This window comes from Ambystoma mexicanum, chromosome 2p (assembly GCF_040938575.1).
Source record: "Ambystoma mexicanum isolate Mex_15411 chromosome 2p, UKY_AmexF1_1, whole genome shotgun sequence".
Taxonomy (NCBI): Eukaryota; Metazoa; Chordata; class Amphibia; order Caudata; family Ambystomatidae; genus Ambystoma; species Ambystoma mexicanum.
Genome location: NC_090923.1, coordinates 1361552288 through 1361574450, shown reverse-complemented (window position 1 = coordinate 1361574450; position 22163 = coordinate 1361552288). Strand labels below are relative to the sequence as shown.

Sequence of the window (22163 nt, the reverse complement as noted above, 5' to 3'; positions counted from 1 at the left end):
AAGAGGATTTGGAACTACAGGTTTCAACATGGCAGAGGAGAGTGGATCTACAATTATGGAGAATGTGGCAGATATAAATGTATCATGAATAATCATTTTCAGACGCCCTTAAATGCACAATGAAGGTAATGGGGGTTTTAAGACACATCCCGACTGTAGTAATATAAACGGCTGGCAACTTAAAGAAGGAGCGAACAGTGGCATTTCACAGAATGTGGATCACGTAAAGAAACCAAACCGCATCATAGAACTCATTGAAACAGCTTAGCTTTATAATGGGGCAGGATGGTTGCAGTCACTTGAAACAGTGGACTTTGCTGGCTGCAGGTTTTGGGGTTGTTTTACTGTGGCTGAAATATTTGCGACGGAAATGACCGCATGAGAAATGTATGTTATACAAAATTGTTTGTACATTTCCCATTCGGACATCAACGGTAAAACAACCCCAAATCTATTGAAACCCTAACCCCCTCCAACACTCCCACCCCCAAAACACCCCATACCCCTACTTACCTTTCTTTAATTTCGATGTTCTATGTCCCTGCAACACTGGTTTCCTTTCACTTTCGTGATCAGGAGCAGGGACCTTTTCCTTTTTTTTGTCACCCACAACCTCCTCTCATTATACCGGACAGTATAGTGAGCGGCATGTTACGGGTGATAGCCCCACAGCCCCCTCAGCCTTTTCTTTTTTTTTACCTACACCACCAAATAGATACTACAAAATGTCCCATGAACCTTTAGTCAGTAGGACATTTAGTAGTATCTATTTTAGAACTTTTGGTGGCATAGGTCATTTAGATTCAGTCATTTTGGCCGAAACCGGCTGCAGGTCCGCTGAACATCACGCAACACAGTGGAAGCACGGCCCACCCCAGTTTGTGATTCCAAAATGCCACTGAGGGCTCAGTCACTGTTTAAAGGCTTGCGGCAGACGGTTACGCTTTTTAAACTGCAATTAAATCCCCAGCAACGCTGGAATGGAGCCAATAATGAGCCCAACATTCAAAAGTCACTCTACTAGAGAATAGACCTATCAAGACAAGTGAAATAAGATGAGCAAGAAAACCAATCCTGAGCCGGCCCAAGAAATTCTCCACTCTTATAAAAGAAGGGGGAAAATGGCAGTTAAAGGAGAGGTTCTCTCAAGAGTTTTGTCGACTAATCAACAAGACATTTATCATTGACCATATATCGATATATTACATTTTGTCTTTCTTTGTATCTTACCTTACATTTCCAGCCACCATCTTATCACGGTACCATCAGTTGATTGATCATCATAAGTTCATGTGCCCCGGTGGCAATCATAACCCGCCTCCTATAGGTCTTTATACACAAAAACAAGTTTTACTTTTCAATAAATGCAAGGAGTCAAGGTTTGAGTACATCTGTATGTTTGGTATTGAAATGCAAATTTGGAAATACATTGATTGCAGCCATTCAAACTGTTTACGACCATAACCATTGAAAGAACAGATCATCCATCAATAATATTTTTGGTATTTAAAATTATTCCAAGCAATAGGAAGCATGTTATAAATAATGATAATTGTCAGGATTTTACACACAATCATAATTATACTTTACGATTCTTGTTTGAGATACTTTCCAAAAACGTTGCTTCTTGTAATATTTTTTATGCCAAGTTGTATTCAGGGTTTTTTTAGTTTGAAATGCAAATGTTACATTGACTGACCACAAAATCCATATTGAGAAAACATGTGTTTTTATTCCAATTAAGTTCTGGTTATCAAGAAGCACATGGTATTCCATTTATTTGAAAAAGGTGTGTGTAACATCCGATAAACTGCTCTACCGATGACTTTGATTTATATCGGTATAACTGCCATGTTGGTTTGTATCACTGGAACCACAAATAGGCAATGAGCCCCACGGCCATCCCATATCAATATAACCAACAATCCATTGGATACAGTGATGCTGGAATGCTGTATATATATTTCATTCAACGGAAGAAAGCTTCCGTGGCACACGCACATATTGGTCACGCAACTAGGAATCAATACAAAGTATTATAGTATTTTTGCCATTGGCGATAAATGTCAAATAATTTCCTACATTTATAGAATACCTGATTTCTTATACATTCTGCAGATAGTTACCCTGCCTGTTCTGCAAATGCTTCTCAATGATGGGTGGGTTGTGAGTTTTCTCAAATATTTAAAATGTGTCTTGATTGAGTACTATCGATAGAAACTAGCAATGGTTACACTGAGTATTTGATTACCAGTACTTTACACATTTTCAACAGAGAGTTGAGTAAGAAAGAAAAGTTAGTAATGTGTATTTGGGCGCCAACACATGCCCACTATCAAATTATTATTCATTTTACATCATATTCCAAATGAAATGATTATATTAAAAATATATACTATTTGACTTACATCAAATTTAGAGCATCCATTCCTGAAGTGTTGTAGTAGTGGTGTTGTTTGTTCTTGAACAAGTGTAAAATTATATTTCTATTTTAGTGTATGTAGTATTTTTGGAACAGAGTATCCATTCCTTGTGGTCCCTTTCATAATAATATGCTATTATTGGAATTTGTACTCCGTAAAATAGAACGGACAGAATCGAGCGAGAACAGTTTGCTAAAGCCACACTCTACAATCACCGTTGCCTTGGAATCTTCGTTTACACTTGGAATCACTGCAGGACATTTGCAAAGCAGGCTTTCTCAAACAAACACTAAATCATATTAAAATTGTAGGCTTTTGTTATAATGCAGAAAGTGAATTAGTGACACAATGTATGATACCTTGACACAAGTTAAATTTAGTTTTATATTTTATCAATTGTGTTAATTTTTTGTGTGACTTGTGACAAAAAATAAGTCGATATTCAATGAAGCAAGAAACCCAGACACATAGTGATATTCAGATGGGGTTGACGGTTCGTGGGTGATTCTTGGAGGCTGGAGACTGCCACATTTTTGAGTTTTTATAAAACTGTTTCCTATTGAAAACTCATTACTAAATCATTACCATACATTTTTTCAAACAAATTGATGCACACAAATATATACAAACAAAGGTCAAGCTAGTGATGGGGAGAAATTGATATTGTGGTAGAAAGAGAAAGGTATGGCTATAACAAGAAAAGAGTTATTTAGTAAAAGATAGAAATATTCGTATTAAGACCTGAAAACCCGCACTCTTAATGGGGGGGCGGGGGGAGGCTGATATGTCCTGATGTAGGATAACACGGATGGGAGGTGGTGTAGGGGATTTATTTTTTGCATTTTATTTAATTCTTTTTTTATGTTACTTATTGGTCTCTTAATGAATCAGGACATTAGTAATGTCTGTTAACTTATTGTAATAATATGTTTAATGCTGATATGGAACTGCCTTCGAGAGTGGAAATGGCGGTTTATTAAGTGAATTGGCTTGTTTTACTTCTTTTTGTTTTGATCTGATTTACCGCAACTAATAACTAAAAGTCTTTAAAAGAAAGAAATATTCATACATAGATGGATACATTGAAATATAGAGTGAGATAGAGCCATATATAAGTAGGTCTCAGTGTGAGAACTAAAGAAAGAGTGAATGCCCTCTTTCGAGTGAAGTATAGATTGTATAGTGAGACAAAGAAATACAAATCTGTCGAGAATTGTGTTGAAATCGAGCAATTAAGAGACAGATAGGAGAGAGAGGGAGATATAGGGTGAGATGGAGAAAGAGAAAGGTATACAATTGGTGTAAGACAAAAACATGCAGGTAACAGAGATATAGTTTAGCACCAGTGGGTCTTAAGTGATGAGGTAAATTATTACAAACAGAGTCAGAGACATATCACTTGACATAGATATAGAGAGCGAGAAAGCCGGAGGCAGGAAATGGGAGAGAGGGAGGCAGATGGAAAGTGAAATATAGGGGTAACAATAGAGTGAGAGAAGGACTTTTAGGTAAGAGACCAAATAGCTGTAGAACCTTTGAGTCTTGAGTGATAGAGATACATTATTACAGAGAGACATCTAGCCAGAGACATATCACTTGAGAGAGAGCTAGAGGGTGTGAGAGAGGGAGAGAAAGGAGCAAATGACTGAAAAAGGCCCTCTAAATGTGTGCAGCTGTAGAACCATTGAGTCTTCCGTGATAGAGGTAAATTATTACCGAGACATAGAGCCAGAGACATGTCACCTTAGAGGGGGATAGAGGATGAGGGAGTAGGAGTGAAACGGAGCAAAGGAGTGGAAAAAGGCAATATGCATTTACACCTCCCTTTTGTTTGGCGCAAGTGATGAGATGAAGGCGTGAGCGGATCCACCATAGATTCAGAAGGATGATAAAGGGGGGTTTAGTGTGCGTTATTGGAGATGGTCTAAGAGAAACATTTCATGTGGTAACCCCAGGTCTCAGGCTTACTTTGATATTAACAGGAGTAGCTCATTGGAAAAATACCCGGAACAACTGGTTCACCCAGAGATGAGAGAACTGTAAACAAAATGGAGGCTGGGGCTCTTCCCAGTGATGGTACATATAGGGAAACGGTCTGGGCTTGAAGAGTGTGACTGTCTGTGTGCTCAGGGGGTGCTTAAGCCAGGAACCATGAATTCGTTTTTCATTTATATTTCCTGCCATCTCACCCTGAGAAGGAGGAGATTGAAACACTTGTTAGTGAAGCCGGGCGTATGACACGTGCAAGAGGGCTTTTAGTGGGCCCAGAGTACAGCTTACGCTGAATTCATCTTTGTAGTAGGCTTGTGGACTAAGGCAAAACATGTTGGTACAAAAGTAACGAAATGTAGCTCCTGGGAATTGGGTTTGTGAGCATCATAAAAGTAATCGAGTTTGAAGGGATGCTCCCTTTAACAGTGTTTAGTTGTAAGAAATTACTGATTTATGATATTGGACATGTTCTAAATGGATTAGTGGAAAAGCCTGTGTACACAGGCTAAAGTGCGCAAAGGAAGACATTTTCAGCGTATAAATACATATGAAGTCAAATAATTTTTAAAACGTACAAGATGAATATTATTGATATAATAATACATACCAAGGAATTTTACAATGAATAATTACATAATACATAAGCACATTGAAAAAAAAGTAATTTCTTTTGTTAGAAAATAGTGCTCAATCAAATGAATTGTCTGCCTGGATGATGAACTTGAAGTCTTATTGCTGTATGCCTAAGGCAACAACTCCCTCTATGGTTGATACTGATGAAAAACACATTTTGTTCACCTGGAAGATGAAGTTGACGGTACACCCCGTTTCGGTGCCGCCGGTTCGGCGCGGCCAGTTCGGCGATGGGATGTTTCGGCGCTGGGATGTTTTTCCGCCGCACACCAGTGCACATCGCCTGCTGTTTAGGGAAACGTTCAGTGCAGTGCACTGAAAGTGCGAGTTTCAACCTCATCCCACACTATTTTAAAATGAAACTGTTCTAGAGTGGTTTCATTTTAAAATAGTGTGGGATGAAGTTGAAACTCGCACTTTCAGTTCACTGCACTGAACTTTTCCCTAAACGCAGGCGATGTGCACTGGTGTGCGGCGCACAGGGCAGATTAGATCTGCCGGGGCTCACAAGGGTGGGGGCTGTGCTGCTTGGAGCAGACTGCTCCGATCAGCACAGCCCCCATCTTCGCGGGCCTGGCTGTGTAGTCTGCGTGGCTGTGGTGCCTGCATGAAGAACTCGCAGGACATTTATGTGCGGCCAGTTTAGCGCGGGCTGCCGCACCAAACCGGCTCCTGCGCCGAACCGGCTCCTGTGCCGAACCGGCCCGCGCCAAATCGTCCCGCGCCGAACTGGCCGCGCCGAAATGTCCTGCTCCGTGAACTTGAAGTCTTTTAGTGTATGTCTAAGGCAACAGCTCCCTCTAGTGGTGATAACCGGCAAAGCGGGCAGGGCAGCTTTGGACAAACATGCATCTGGTCTTTTATTATATAATATGATAGGATATGATATGGCATTTATAACGCGCCTATATGCAAGTGTTTCAAGGTGCGAAGAGGCAAGGGAGGGGAACAGAGGGAAGACAGACAGCGATCCTTCTAGGCCAGGTGACATTGAGATTGCGCAATTGCTGGGGAGGGGGAAGGGGAAAAGTGCAGTATGATGTAAGGAAGGCTCTGATTTTGTATTGTTTTTATTCATAATCTGGTTTAATTGGTTTAAGTTGTGCAATTTGTTTTACTGCTTTTCTGGAAATATTTCCGAACAAAGCATTGTTGTTGTGAAGTTTGTCGCATGCCCAACACTTACATATGCATGGAGGGAGAGGGTGGGCCCGTACTTCTGCTGTACTCATTAGCCCTCTTTGAGCCAGGGCACATGCCTGGAGACAGACGCAGGTGCCATTGTCATTTTGTGGATTTACCCCTCTTTTTATCTATGCCTTTTTTTGGATGCACGTAATCACTGCTAGCTCTGACCTCTCGCTTCTTTCCTTGCAGTATGCCTGGGTGGAGAAGCATCTGGGACACGAGTTTCTGGACCAGATCGTTCTAACCAGAGATAAAACGGTAGTCAGCGCTGACCTGCTGATCGATGACAGGCTCGATATAACAGGTACATTGGGGATCTGAGCAGGCAACGAAGAAGCGCGCCATTCAAAGGAGCGATTTGCATCCCCAACACGTCCCAGTGATTGTGATCCGCTTCCCCATGCCAATGCTACACGCCATAGAAAATGCGAGACGGGTTTCACCAGTCTGATTTTGATGGATTCACACAGTGCCATGATTAGAAAATAAGCAAATGGAATTATTGGTAATCGCTGCTAACCGCGTTTCTGGCTGAACTGCATGACTGTAGAGAGGAAGGGTGGGTATCTGGTCTTCGAGTTTGCAAACTTTAAAAATATCCCTCTCAATCTGCAACAGCATGTATAGATCTCTGTCTCACGGAAGAACCAGTGACACATTTGGATTTCAGGATTGGAATTTGAATGAAAAGACAAGAACGTTCACTAGGTACTGGTGCCGCTGTGTTGAACTATTGTAATTGAAGGGAGGAACCCCGTGTATTAGGACTTGGGGTTGGCAAATGCTATGTAACAACAATGTGTCCTAATAGACACCTTTCTCGTGCACAGGGTGTGCTTTCAATTAGTCAGAATTCACAATCAATGTCTAGTTATTCCCAACTCAGCAACATGAAAAAGCAGAGTCAATTTAGCTTTTGTAAAATCAAATGTTATTATTTTTTTATTTGCCCACCTTTTCCATTTTCTTCATTCAACATTTTTTATTATTTCTCAAATATGAGAGACATCATTTTCCCTCAGTATTTTCATACATGCAGTGAGATTACAGGTTGCCTAGCAACTGGCCGCATCAAAGCGCGCCTGCTATCGACACTAGACTCTGCCGTGCCACACGGTGTAGCGAACGAGATCTCTTAATGAGAGCCTTGCATGCCAATGGTTTTCCATGCCACGGATGCAGCACAGAGTTGTTTAAACCTGTTCCTTCTCCACAACCGTTTAGAAGAGACCTACGTGACATTATTGAACACAGTATTCCCTCCAGGAGCAGCGTCTCCAATCCAGGGGTTCCATGTGTTAAAATCGCAGCAAAAATGGCCGTGAACACAAAATATCGCGGCAAAAATGCTGTGGGTTTGACGCAATCCATGTAAAGGATGCGGGGGAGACCCCCACAACGCCCAGACCCATTATATCATTTAAGGGGAGCGGGGGACACCCCCGCAACCTCCACTCCCCTTAAATGGTGTAATGGGGTACACCTTTAACTGTTCAAACCACTGAATTTTTCCCGGAATTTTTTTTACAGGCGATATTTGTGCCACGTTTTTATCACTGCATACCAATCCAGGATGTCACTCAACTGCAGACTTAAGATCTCCTTACACTAGTGTGTCGTTGTCGATCTGAGCGACATCTTATGTTTTTGTGTACCTCCGGCGAACTAGTTGAACTTGGTTCCCAGTCATTCCAGGGGTCATAGAGTCCAATGGTCCAGAAGAAGGTGTATCAAATCTCCATTTGCCGAAAATGTCTAAGGGAAGTACAGTAATACAGCCATCTAATTCTGTCCGCATTATATGCTAATAATTAGTGGCGTCAACCAAGATTCGGTCATGTGATCATCACACTAAACGTGAACTGGAAATTGAGCACCCTGACCTACAACTCCTCTCAAAATAAGCGTGCTAGGAGTCTACGTTTATACAAACAAGTAAAACACTTGTCACAGCTAGAAGTATGGCTACATGGACCACATTATATTTGGAGGGTTGCATGTGTTAAAATCGCGGCAAAAATGGCTGCGAACACAAAATATTGCGGCAAAAAGGCAATGGTTTCACCGCCGTAATCCATGTAAAGGATGCGGGGGATGCCCTGCACCCCCTGGACCATTATACCATTTAAGGGGAGCGGGGGACACCCCCGCAACCCCGCTCCCCTTAAATGCTGTAATGTGGTATACCTTTAACGGGTCAAACCCGGCATTGTTGCCGCGATTGTTTGTTCAGGCAACATTTTTGCCGTGATTTTATCACTGCTTACCGTTCGGAGAGTTACTAATGTGTATGTGTTATGGTTCATTGTATTGTTTATGTTCTTTTATTGTTTTTTGTGTCTTTTCCTGCACACACAGAAAAAGTTCACAAGTGAATGTCTATCTGTTCAACCATTTGCTATATGTGTTTTGTATAATTCAAAGGTTTTTTTTCCAGTACATACTGGTTTCTGTGTATTTAATATATGATTGTATATAGGAGCAAGAGACTTTGCCATTGCCTTCTTCAATATGGCCGTTTTTGTGTTTGTTGTCAATTCATGTATGAAACATGATGACTCTCATATTTGAGAAATAATGAAAAATATTGAATAAAGAAAATGGAAAAGGTGGGCAAATAAAAAACCAACCATAACATTTGATTTTACAAAAGCTAAATTGACTCTGCTTTTTCATGTTGCTGAGTTGGGAATTAAATAGACATTGATTGTGAATTCTGACTAAATGAATGCACACCCTTTGCATAGCAGCCTGATTTAACAACATGGCGGTCCTACATCATACAACTGGGGCTAGAGTCTCAGTCAGGGCTTGCAGAATCTACTAGCCTACTCATATTGGCGAGGAGATTTTATAACCGGTGAGAATCATTTGCCTGGTACTTGACCTTGCGGGTTATTATGGGGATGTTTGAAACTTTTATTTGACATTTACTGCAAACAATCATTTGATGCACTGTGCATGGCTGTCCTTTGGGAGGCAGCATTGCATCAAATATGTTGTGTGCTTATGGTTAGATGCATGATTTTATCGAAATCACTGGTTAATATTTCAACCACAACCATGGGGCAAGAGAATTTCTCTTACGTTAAGAATGTAAACCAAGGAGCTCAGCCTGCAGGCCAAGTGGGATTTTAAGAATTCACAAGGCCTGGGCGTTCCTGTGTTCTGTTTTGCGGCCTTTCGGCTAGAAGGGCAGGTTGGACCGGGGTTTGTGGGGGTGTGCCTTGCCACTGAGGCGCACCCTCTCCAGATCACTGGCAATAAGCTTTGAGCTCCTTGAAGTGCACTCCAGGGGATGATATAAATGAGGAAAGGGTATATATACCACAGTTCTTCCGAAGACACAGAAAATTCACAAAATGCCAGACAAGTAAGCAGAAAGTATTTTTTATAACGGATATGGGTGATTTGGTGGCACACCCATAGAACTTTCATGTCTGTGTATTTTACCTTGAAAAAGGTTGCCAGTGGGGGGTGACCACATGTTAATAATGTAAAGACTTGGTATGTCTGATTTACATTCTAAGATTGTATTTGTAATAAACATATTTTACGCAGAATGCAGAAATTCAAGAAAGGGTTCCTGTTCTTTAGCCACAAAAAAAGATTTTTTTAAACTGCACAAGGGAAATCCAAGTGTAAAATCTAGGTCTGGATGTGTGTAACTTCAAAAAAGTGGACTAAAAAACGACTTTAAAAAAAAGACATTTACATTGTAAAAGTAATTTTGTTTTCTAGTGGTTCTCTTCCGGCCTGCCTGCACGATATCTAATTTGTCTTCCTGACATTTCATGTGGCTGTACTACAGATACTCGAGAGACCAATCTAGAAGCGCCTCCTCCTTTGGTGGCAAATGGGAGTGGCTGGCCAGGTGTCAGCATCCTGGGGATATCCTACCTGCATTACTCGGCAGATATTGCTATTTTGATTTATTTATTTATTTAATTGGTTATTTATAACACGCTTAATACCCAGAGGTTTCTAAGCACGGACCAGGGGATCGAACCTGTGTTGCTCCGCAGCATCTTGCTTCCAGGGCGAGCGTGTTGCCCCTGAGCTATCGTCCCGAGACAAGGGGTAGGCCTCCTGGGGCTATCCTATCTGGATTACTGGCCATATAGGCCTGTTGATGGGTGGACATTCCAGGACTATCCTATCTGGATTTACTGGGCAAAATTTACCAGCACGGGTAGACGTCCTGGAGATATTGTATCTGAATTAGTCAGCAGATAGCACCATCTCAGGGTAGGTGTCCTGGGGATGCCATATTTATATCACTTGTCAGAAAATGCCTTTCTAGGTAGGCATCCTTTGGATATCCTGCCTGGATATCTGGGCAGATATGACTGCCATTAGGTAGCCAGACTGGGGATATCGTATTCGGATTGCTGGGGAGATATGTCCATCAGGGGGGGCAGGCATCCTGGGGATTTCCTATCTGAATTACTGGGCAGGTATGAACATCTAGGGGACTGCATGCTCAGGATTTCGAGTCAGATATGGCTGCTGAGGGTAGGCGTCCTGGGGATATCCTGTCTGGATTCCTAGGAACAAAATAGCCATCAATAGGTAATTGTTCTGGAGATATCCTAACCGAACTACTGAGCAAATATGGCCGTCCAGGGGTAGGCATTCTATGGATATCCTGTCTAGATTGCTGGGCAGATGTGGGCGTCCCAGAGTAGGTGCCCGGTGGATAACCTAGCTGTATTACTGGGGTTAGGCCTCCTGGGGATATCTTATCTGGAATTCTTGGCAGATATGCCCCTACCCTTGGAGGCGATGTCCTGGGGATATCCCATCTGGGCAGATATGGCCATCCAGGGTTAGGCCTCATCGGGATAGATAGGCTATCTGTATTGCCAGGCATGCGTACTCCTTCTCCTGCCTGCACTCAGACCATGTGTGATCGTCTGAGGACATCTGCTAGGCCGCCTGCGAACAGATCATGAGTCCAGATAAAGGGCTTTGCCCCAAACAAAGAGATGAACAATCTTAATAGGGCATGTTGCTTGGATTTTGAAATCATTGGTTTCATTTTTTGATGTAAACGACACAACAGATTTGTGTTACAGTTTCTCATGCATTAAATGTATCAGAAGCTGGATTGTTAATGCAAGAGTTCAAGTGAATACATAAGGCGCAGGCACTACCTGCAAGATGAGTGATTTGGGTGTGATACTGCTGGGGCCCCACAGAGGATACCTCTGACACCAATGTGTGCCTAAAGTATAAGTTGTCTTTGACAAGGGGTGCCTTGGGGGGTGAGGGGGGCACTTCACTTTTGCTAGATCCATATAGAATCCAGAACAACAATCCAATCTCAACCGAGCAAGGGCTGAGGACACCCCATGGCGAATGTGCACCCGGCCAGATGGCCGAATTCTTGTGCAGAGCTTCAGCTGACAGAGGCACGAATCCGAGGCTGTGATTGGCTGATGAGCACGTGAACAGTCTCAATCAAAAAGAACTTCCAGGGTCTTAACAGCTGGTTTAGGGAAAGGGGATTGTCCACGATTTGAGAAGCATCAGGGGAGGGCCTCCTTTTTTGTTTACCCTCTGCCGCAAGACGACTTTAGGAAGGAGATGGCTCTATTACGTTTTCCAGAGAGCTCCCATTTATGAAGAAAAAAAAACATCCACCCACCTGGTCTTTAGCCCATTTCTCCTCCCATTCCCCCCCCTTCTTCCACACATGATTTGTTTTTACATTCCTCAAGCCACGTTTAAAACCCTGTTGACCCAGCGGCCATGTTAGCTGAACCGGGGCAGCTCCTCCTCTCCAGCTTAGCCTGCCCTGGATGTCACCCAGGATTCTTTTTGGTAGGTGGGATCTTGGGAAGGTTTGGTGCCCAGCAGCACCCTGACCAAAAGCACCCGGGGTGATGTCGGGAACAGGCAAAGTTGAAGTGCATCACCTTGTCTGTCCCAGGTACCACCCAAGGTCTTTTCTTTGTTGGGCGATGCCAGGCAGTCTAGGAACAGCAACTCATACCCCACAAACATGTCTTCTTACAGCCAAATTCACAGAGTTAAGTAACGTTTTCCATCACCCAGGACCTTTAGCAAAGTAAAATCGCTCCAAGAAAAATGGTGCTGTTCATGTGGTGTTTGGTATGTTATGTTGATTTATATCACGCAACGCTGGCATTTGCATTGTCTCTAGGCGCTCATGTGGCACTGCAAGAAAGTAGGTGGGGCAGGTTGGTGAGGGATAAGATGGAGGTTGTGCTCTTTTGTTGATGCTTGCAGAACCAGGAGAAACTAGCGCCTGTGCCGTGCCGGCTTTCTGAGTGTGCTTAGATTGTGTGCATCTGGGTTTGTTCTTTCCGGAGGGGTAACGTCCAGTGTCTGGTTTGTTTGTTGTTTGCGGCTGTTTGTTATTGTTGTGGCAGATCTGCGGCTTGTGTGTTTTTGTGTGTAGTATGGCTGGGATGAGTCGCTTCCTTTTCTTTTTAGAAGGTATTTCACAGGAGTAATGCTCATGATCACCAAGGTAGTACCCCCATGATGGCTCGGCCAATGGATGTGACCTTTGTGTCTCCCAGTGAGGACCTCACATGTGACGTAATCGCTGCAGAAGTAGTAGTAGGTTACATCCGTTCTATCCCTGAGAAAAAAGGGTATTTGCCTGCTAGTAGAGGCAGGAAAAAATTGCTACGTTTACCTACATCAGTAAAAAGTAAACAGAGCGCATGCGGAACAGAATAAAGCAGAGCATCAGTTATTATTTTTTTAGAAGTATTTCTATTCGCTGCAAGGGCACCAGAGAAAGGTTATTTGCTTTATTGACTCCTTAAATTTGGGCCAATACCCCCAGCAGAACTATAGGGCGTGACGTTCGTTGCTCCCAACCGTCATAAATCGAGTAACGGATTTTCCCGGCATCTGCTTTGTGCTTCCACCCTCTGCTCGGCTGATTTGTTCAGATCTGTTGCATCTGCAGCTCCATGCCACAAGAGGGAGCTCCGGTAATGCTGCTAGGGGCTTGAAAGATTTTTGCTTTGGAGGTAAAAATGTTTCTTTTGGATGTGCGTTAATTATGAACAATAGAGTAAGTTTGGAGCGGAACACACATTGACTTTTTGGCTTTTTGGGTGACAATGAACCCCAGTGTTGGGGGTTGCTTGCGACCCCAGGCGCCTCCCATAAGCCCCAGGCCCCGAAGGACTCACTCCAACACGTCCTCTCGGTTCGGGCTTCCCGGTCGCTCTGACGTGGCCGGGAAACGCCCCGTTTATTTATGTTGCACGCGGCGGCATGCAACGTCACGCCGCTGCGTGCACGCCCTGTCATCGGGCAGCACCACACTCCTCCTTTTTCCGGGAGAACAATAAACAATACTAATACTAGATACTGCAAACCAAACCAAAATATATGCATAGCATCTCACAATGCCCCATGTTCGAAACACCCCTTTATTAACATCCACCTGGGTCCCTTTACTTAACAGTTCTCATCATTAGGCCAATCAGCCAGATGACCCAACACGTAGTCGCTGAGGTGAGCAGGTTTCCCTCGCCCAGCCCTCTGGGGGTACCTCCTGCTCGCCTCCGGCACGGGTGATCTGTCCATAGGCATGCCCCGGGTCGGGAACTCAGGCAGACAAGGTGTTTCCCCTTCGTCCTCAGGGACCTCTCCTGGGTCTGGATCAGGAGGTAGATCAGTTCTTGGATCCCGCAGCTTCTTGAAGAAACTCACGTTGCGAGTTACCGCAGACCGGCCATCCGATGCAGTCACCATGGATCCCCGGACTGCGACGACATCCAGCGGTTCCGGCTCATACGGTAGGGAGAGCTTTCCATGGGGATGCCTATTTTGAATGAGGACCTCATCGCCTGGCTCCAGCCGCTGCGGGCAAAGCCCTCTCCGAACGTTCTCTTGCTCGATTCTTATTCGCCAGTCCATCTCGACTTGTTGGTCATTGATCACCCCAGGTTCTTTCTCTCCTACCTCCGGCAGCAAACCTCGAGGGCACCGCTTGAAAAATGCCTCTGCCGGGGCCACTCCAGTGGATGCATGTGGCGTGGTGCGGTGCACCCTCAGAAACTGGTACAGGGCTCTCTGGAGGGACTGCCCCTGAGCAATTCTAAAGGTCTTATTTAGAGTCCTCATCAGCCGTTCTGCTTCACCATTGGCCCGGGGCCAGAGAGGCATGATCTTCCTGTACACCACCCCATAGCTCTCCATTAGCTCCGATAAGCGTTCGCTCTGGAAGGGCGCCCCGTTGTACGAGCACAGCGTGCGTGGGAACCCATGGGCCGCAAACACCTTCTCCACGGGCACAACAATGTGCTCAAACGCCACAGACTCCACAAACTCCACCTCGGGATACCTAGAGTACTCGTCGACCAGAACCAGGAAGTGGGTGCCCATCGTGGTGGACCCAAAGTCCGCATGAACGATTTCCCAAGGGCGCATCCCCCTAGGCATCGTCTCTATGGCAGGCTCACGCTGCAGGGAAGATGCCGCCTGGCACCAAACACAGGCCGCCACAAAGTCATCCACCTTTCGTTCCAGCTCGGGGAAGCACACCTTCAGCCGTAGGCATGCCTTGGTCTTGGCGGCACCCTGGTGACCACGGTGTGCCAGGGCAATCACCTCGTCCACCTTCGATTGGGGCACCACAATCCGATCTCCACGGAGTAGAAGGCCGGATGCTGAAAACGATAACTCCTCACGGACCTTCTATAGCTGCTCAAGTCCGGTCCTGGCCTCCTGAGTGCGCCCTGCCAGAGCCTCCAGCACCGACTTCCAGGAGCCCTGTTGCATAGAGTGTCTGAGGATTTTGAAGCACTCATCATCTGCTGCAGCTGCCTCCAGCTCCTGAAGAGGCATGGCATTCGGCGTGGCCGCCTCCACCACCACCTGGACGTGCTCCTCTGCCTCCTCTGCACAGGCGTCATGGTCTTCCCCTCCAGACGCCCAAGGGAGCCTGGAGAGATAGTCTGCCGCATTGTTCGCCCCTGACTGGTATACCAAGGTGACTCCATATTCCAAAAGGGCGAGCATCGACCTCTCAATGCGTGCCGGTGGCTTGGATGATGACCCCGCTAGGATGGGAAGCAGTGGCTTGTGGTCTGTCACCACCGTCACCGGGCGTCCAAGGACGTAGAGCCGGAAATGCCGGCATCCCCAAAGTACTGCCAGCACTTCACGTTCGATCTGCGAGTACCGTTGCTCTGCCTCGGACAGGGCTTTGCTGGCATACGCCACCGGGCGGACACCCCCATCACAGTCAATCTGCGTTAGCACGGCGCCCAGGCCGAATGGGCCGGCGTCGACGATGATTTCTGATGGTAACGCAGGATCGAAAAACAACATGGTATCCTCAGCTGCCAGGGCACCCTTGATGTCATCAAAAGCTGCCTGTTCAAGCGGGCCCCAGTTCCAGATGGCATCCTTCCTTGTCAGGGCCCTGAGCGGTTCCGACCTGGAGGCAAGATTCTTTATGAAACGTCCACAGTATGTAACCATGCCCAAGAAACTTCACACCTCAGACACGGACTCCGGAGGCTGCGCCTTCTTTATGTCCTGCACCTTCCTGGGATCAGGAGGCACCCCCCCTCCTTGGATACAAAGCCAAAGAATTCTATCGATGGTCGCAGAAATTCACACTTCTCTTTGTGGAGGGTGAGGCTCAAGGATTGTAGTCTTCCGAACGTCTTCGCCAACCGCCTCAGATGGTCTACCTCCGTTCTTGCAAACACCAGGATGTCGTCGCTTATGTTCAAAACGCCCTGTAGATCAGCCAGGGCGCCCCGAATAATGTTCTGGAACACCTCCGCTGCCGAGGACACACCAAAACTCAGTCTCTTATAGCGGTATAGCCCTCGGTGTGTAGTAAAGGTGGTAATATACCTCGACTCGGGGTGGAGGACAGCCTGGTGATAGCCCGCCCGGAGGTCCAGTTTCGAAAAGAAGCGAGCACCCTGTACCTCCGCAATGATGTCATCAATCGTTGGGGTGAGGTGTCTCTCTCTCTTAATGGCCTTGTTCGGGAGCCTCATGTCGACGCAGATTCTAACAGCATCAGGTTGTTTAGGCTTCCGTGCCACCACTATCGGGGACACCCATGGAGTCAGGCCCTCAACCTTTTCTATAATGTCGAGATTGACCAAATTGTCCAGCTCCTTGTCGACATGTTCACGGAGGTGAAACGGTACCCTTCGATGTTTCAGGGCAATGGGCTGCACCGATTCATCAATGTGCAGCCTCACTGGGTCACCGGCCATCTGCCCAATCCCCTTGAACAGTGCGGCATACTTCTCTAGCAAGTCATTAATGTCTTCTAAATAGACAAGAGTATGCGAAGCTGACAATGCCGAGGGCCTCTGCTGCAGCACAACTTAACAAAGTATTGGTGCTCACCGGTGTCACGTAGAATCGCTCTGTGATTTCGGAGCCCTCGAGTTCTACCTTTGCCACGAACACACCGTCCAGAGAGATAGGGTCAACACCACCAAAGGCAAAGATGCAGGCCTTGGGTGCAGCCAGCTTGGGGGGCTGGTCCACGGCATCATAGTGTCCACGGGCCATTACATTCACCGACGCCCCTGTATCCACGAGGACTGGGACTGGAGATCGGTTCACCTCGACCACGCACCTTGGCTGTCTCCTGTTCTTGTTCTTACTTTTCAGGATCCCCACACTCGAGACAAAGAAGATGTTCTCTTCCTCCTCTTCTTCCGCTTCCTCCACCTGGGCATCCTCCTCAGTCTGATCCACTTGAGCGACGTTGGATGGTCGACACTGGCGAGTGAAACTGGACCGCCCCGGGCCCCTCGGCACCAACACCGGCATTGCCGCCTTGCATACCCTTGAGAAATAATCCGGTAGCCCACACCGTCCACAGGTCTTTCCAGCCGCAGGGCATTCTGCTGGGTGGGGCAGGTCATACCCACATTTTTGGCAGATTTCTCCTGCCCTCCCGGCTCGATCCCAGGGACCGCCGCCAGGTCTTCTGGTGCCCCTGCCACCTCGCCACATCGCACATACCTCTTCGGTCTTGATGGGGCGCGACCCGGCCTCCATTCTAGCTGCTCTCGCCTCCGACACCTCATGGCACCTCCCCAGTTCAAGGATGCGCTGAAGCATGATTCCGGGCTCCCTTAATACCTGGTACCTGAGCTTGCCTGATGAACACGCCTGGATAAGCATAGTCCTGATCATGTCCTCTGCATCACCCCAAGCACAGGCCAGCGAGAGACGCCTCAGGCACCCATACAACCATAGAAAGTGTCCAGAGTCTCATCGTCTTTTTGCTTGGCAGAGAGCATTACAAAACGCTCATAATCGGCATTGGCGAGAGGCAGAAAGTAAGCCTGCAGAGCGGCCTTCGCCTGATCATAGGATCCATCCCCCGGCAGAAGCGATTCAAAAGTCTCTTGGACAGAGGGACCTGCCGAGTACAGCATGGCTGCCAGCCTGGTGTCATTATCAACCACCTGGGCAGCCCGAAGTACATGTCCCGGCGGTCCACCCACCTCCTCCATCTGGGCCCCAAACTGGAAGGCGGGCCCGATACATCAAACTCCGGGATGGGCTGCAGAGCCGCCTGTGCACGTACCTGAGCCATGGCGGGGGCGGATGTGCTGAGCAACAGGTACTGCCGCGGGCTGTGCTGGAAGTAGAGGACCCTGAAGACCTGCCTGACCAACTGGAGGCTGCTGTGCCGGCTGCACTGGAGGCAGCAGACCTTGAAGTGCTGCTGGCGCATGTGGACGCTGCTGCACTGCCGCTCCGTCCTGGTCCTCAGTATCACTCATCAGTTCGAGCGCACAGGCACCTCCAGCGTGGAAGACAGGGGCCGCAACTCAAACACCAAGTCCAAATGACTCCAGCATGCACCATTGAAGAAGCAGCTGCTGCAACACACCTCTGTGATGATGAAGAGGATGAAGATTAGTGGGGCCACCAGTCTGATGATGAAGATGATGAAGAGAAGCCTCAGCTTCCAACTGCTCCAAAAATTAGGACAAGAAAGAAATGTGGGCTATGCAGGCCCAGCCATTGTAGCCCTCCTCCTTGCTTGCACTCGACATAGGAAACCCAGGAAAATGAAAAATCACAAACTGGGCATAATCACGTGCAGGTATGACTGCCCGCTGACAGGATTGCCAAAAATTAGGCCTGGATTCACCTCTCTGCTCAAACCGGAGCTCAGAAAAGTTTCACGGCCTGATCCGCAAAATGGCCGCCAGCCGCGTGGCCTGTGGGCCGGAGCGAAGTCTCAAGACGACCTCGCTGCATCAAGAAAAGAATTGCCGGATAATTCACCGCCGGGCCCAGGCATCGTTTCCCCCACTCGTCGCCACTGTTGGGGGTTGCTTGCGACCCCCGGTGCCTCCCGTAAGCCCCAGACCCTGAAGGACTCACTCCGACACGTCCTCTCAGTTCGAGCTTCCCGGTCACTCTGACGCGGCCAGGAAACGCCCCGTTTATTTATTTTGCACGTGGCGGCGTGCAACGTCACACCGCCGCGTGCGCACCCTGTCATCGGGCAGCGCCACACCCAGTGCCAGGGGTTAAATTAAAAACACGGGCCCTACACATATGGGGTTAAGGCCGGAGACCCAGAACACACTACAGAACTTCCTCTCCTTCCCTCAATTTCCAAAACTGGGATGTGGAGAAAAACACTTTATAAATATAAAAAGAGTTAGGGTTAATTCGAATAAAGTACAAACGCTCAGTCTAAATAAAGGATTTCTTAAATACAAAGTCCATCACACCACAAATGAAACCTTAATTCACACTTCGCCTGCCCTTGACAGCCCCCGTATTAGATATTAGGTAGCTTATATCGATGCTATGTTTAATGCAGGGTTGTGAAGTAGTAGTGTAGTGTGAGTGTAGTGTGAGTGAAGGTTTCCTTTGTAGTGTGATGGCCTTTGTGTTAGGGAAATGCTTCATGTGGACTGAGTGTTTGTACTTTAATGTTAGCCTTCCCAAACTTTCTAAACTTCACCTTTTCATTAGTAGTAACCGTAACTCCTTAAAAAAAATCCTCTGAATTCCTCCTTTCTCTGTTTGATTGTGTATATGTGTGTGTGTTGATGAGAGTCCCTATTTTGCTGACTGTGTGTGTGTTTATGAATATGTATCATTATTGGTGGGTGTGCGCACACGTGTGTGTGTGTGTTTGGGAGGATCTGTGTGTAGGGTGGTCTCTCTCTCTCTCTCTGTCTATCCATCAATCTATTGAATTATCTGTCTTCCCATCTTTGTATATGTCTTACTTTCTGTTTATGTATTATGTATTGTGTATTATGGTTGATCCAACAATGGGCCTCATTACAAGTGTGGCAGTCTGGAAATAAGGGTGTCCGTCGCACTGTACCGGCACCCTTTCCGGACCGCCACACTACAACTCTGCCTTCCTGGGTCGTTTCGCCCGTCAGGTCTGACCTGCCGGCCGCAGCGACCCCAGTAGGCAGAGTTGTCACGGAAGCACCAACAGTGCCGGTGCTCCCGTGTCCCCTTTCCCATGGAGTCCTGTGGAACATACAAATGTCAACTGCTATTTAATATAATGCTGAGCCAACCCCCCCGCCCTCCCAAAAATAAGTCCAAAGTATTTCATAATCAATGAAATTACATCTGTAAATTAAATTCCTAAAATGCAAACACGCTTGAATATTAAGAATGGATACAATATTATTAAGTGCTTCAAAGTTTCAAAAGTAGCAGGATTTTTTCAAAATCTACAACAAAGATTGTTGTTACTTGGCCTTAATTTTCTTCTATCTAAAAGCTCACACGTCCGCCATAAATTAAAAAGGAATCTCATAAATTCTTCTTTGGGAACAAATTTAAATGTAATGGTAAATCACCAGCCTTCTTATGATAATTTTTTAAATGAGCTAAGAAATCATAACTGTGCATCCTATCAACTGTGCGCCTCCAATCCACGGCATACAGTTTCGCTTAATATGCGTTACATTTTGGGTAATATCATCAATAACAAAACCCAGGATATACCAAATATTTGAGCAAACATTTACAAATTAATTCAGTTTTGTGCCCTTTTTATCACAAATTAATTGTTGCATATCACAATATGAGTTTGCAGGCAGACAGAAGCCTATACAGATATACTTCCAATCGGCCCTGGCAGCCTGGAATTTCAAACCCAGTTCATACTTAATGGCTGCCACGGGAGGAGAGGAAGGCAAATTCAAGACTCTCCTCCATATCATTACTTCTAAATAGTCCACTTTCTCCCGTAACCAAAGCGGCAACACATCGATTCCATATAAGAGCTTATGAATGACTTTTCTTTCATAGAAGCGTAACGCTGGTACTAATGAGAACTTCCAAAATGTGTTATTGACTGCACACATTTGACCCGCCAGGCACTCAGCTTTTTGGTTTAAAAATTCAAAAATATATACTTTACAAGGTTTACTAAAAATCAGAAAACCCAAATAAGTAAGGTCACCAACAGTACTTTGCATTATTTGGATTTTAAATAATGAGAAAATAGTCTGGCGTCTGGCTGCGGTAAAGTGCATGATCTTTGTTTTAGAGGAATTAATAGCTACAATAAGATGCCCTCAAGGCTCCGGTGCCTCCGACCTTCTACTTCTGCGCCCACTGGTACGCCCAAGCGTATATTCTGTTTGTATATTTTATTTGTATTCACTGTGATGCCTAGAACTTTCTGTATTCAGGTCTACCCGTTATAACAATTGCTTATTTAGGCCTGTCATGTTTATTTCCTATTGTGTAAAGTGTACTAAGTTTTCCAGCGGCCAGCTACCTCAGGGTTAGGTGCGCGATACAAATAATAAACAAATACAAAAAATTCCAGCGTAAAGTGCAAATGCGGATAATAAGTATTGGACGCCACGTGGAGTACAGTCAAAAAACAAGCCATCCAAAAATAGTTAACAGAGGCAATCATAGGACATGCAAAAGCAAAGAAAGACAACTCTTTTTCAACATCAGAACTATAAAGATTGAAGAGTATATATCTTCTTGGATAATGATCCCTGATGATATAATCCACCTGTATATTTGTGTTATCTTGTAACAAAATAAGTGATCTAATAATCCAAAAAGGATACCCCAATTCTTAAATTTGCACCACAATATGTTCCTGTTTACGGAATCAAACGCTGCATTCAGGACACAAAAGTTCAGATTCATCTTGCCCCTATCTCCATAGAGCTCGATGCAAAGCATGCTCGCGAGATTTCTCATGGTGTCTGAGATGCTGAAGGTGCGACTTAACCAACAGTGGCTGAAGAAATGATGGCCGCTAGTGTAAATTAGCGACCAAATAAAGCACTAAATATAAAAAGTATCATCTATCCTTAGCAGTTAAGGGCTGTCAAAGATTTCTCAAGGAATGCTCGTGAGCCTCAGAGACAGTTGAAGGGTTTTTATTGAATGGATTTTCAGGGCCTTGTGGATGTCCCCTCACTCTCGTCTAGAAAGCACCTATCCTCCCTAGCCCAGGCGTCCCTTCTCCCAGATTAGTATATACAGAAGATTGATCTCCTACTGTCAAAGGTCTAGTCTATTAGGTTGGCATCGCCTAAAAGCATAGCCTTTTCGGTCTATCCTCCCTCAGGACTGGCCGTACCCTAGTTCAGTAGTAGGTTGACTAAAGTGGTGAAAGGGATCTGCCCTCCAGCCACTCTGCATGATTTGGTCTTCTTCCTACCATGCCCACATGCTCCTCTCACTCTTGGCTGATGTTTTCCCCTCACTACTCTCCTCCTTCCAACTCCACCCACCTCCTCTGTCCCTCCGATCTTACTGTGGCCTGCGTCCGCCCTTTGTTTTTTAATCTAATTCCTCCACCACAGTACTACTCTCAAATCCACACTACTACTAAAACTCCACCACACCTTCTTCTCAGACGTCCCTCTTTCACTTTCACATTCACTCCCTAATCTCCCTCTTCCAATCACA

The 22163-nt window shown here is 45.9% G+C and overlaps 1 protein-coding gene and 1 long non-coding RNA gene across 2 annotated transcripts in view; one reads left to right on the top strand and one right to left on the bottom strand.

Annotated features, from left to right (window-relative positions):
* Positions 1-22163, top strand: part of NT5M (5',3'-nucleotidase, mitochondrial) — a 217222-nt gene that overhangs the window by 169699 nt on the left and 25360 nt on the right. Inside the window, exon 4 of the mRNA XM_069645732.1 lies at positions 6426-6540. Coding sequence (XP_069501833.1) covers positions 6426-6540 — 115 coding nt within the window. The remainder of the gene's footprint in view (positions 1-6425; positions 6541-22163) is intronic.
* The window catches only part of LOC138567492 (uncharacterized), a 141122-nt gene that overhangs the window by 106818 nt on the left and 12141 nt on the right, over positions 1-22163 (bottom strand). The window contains exon 2 of the long non-coding RNA XR_011302226.1: positions 1231-1329. This is a non-coding gene — a long non-coding RNA (uncharacterized lncRNA). The remainder of the gene's footprint in view (positions 1-1230; positions 1330-22163) is intronic.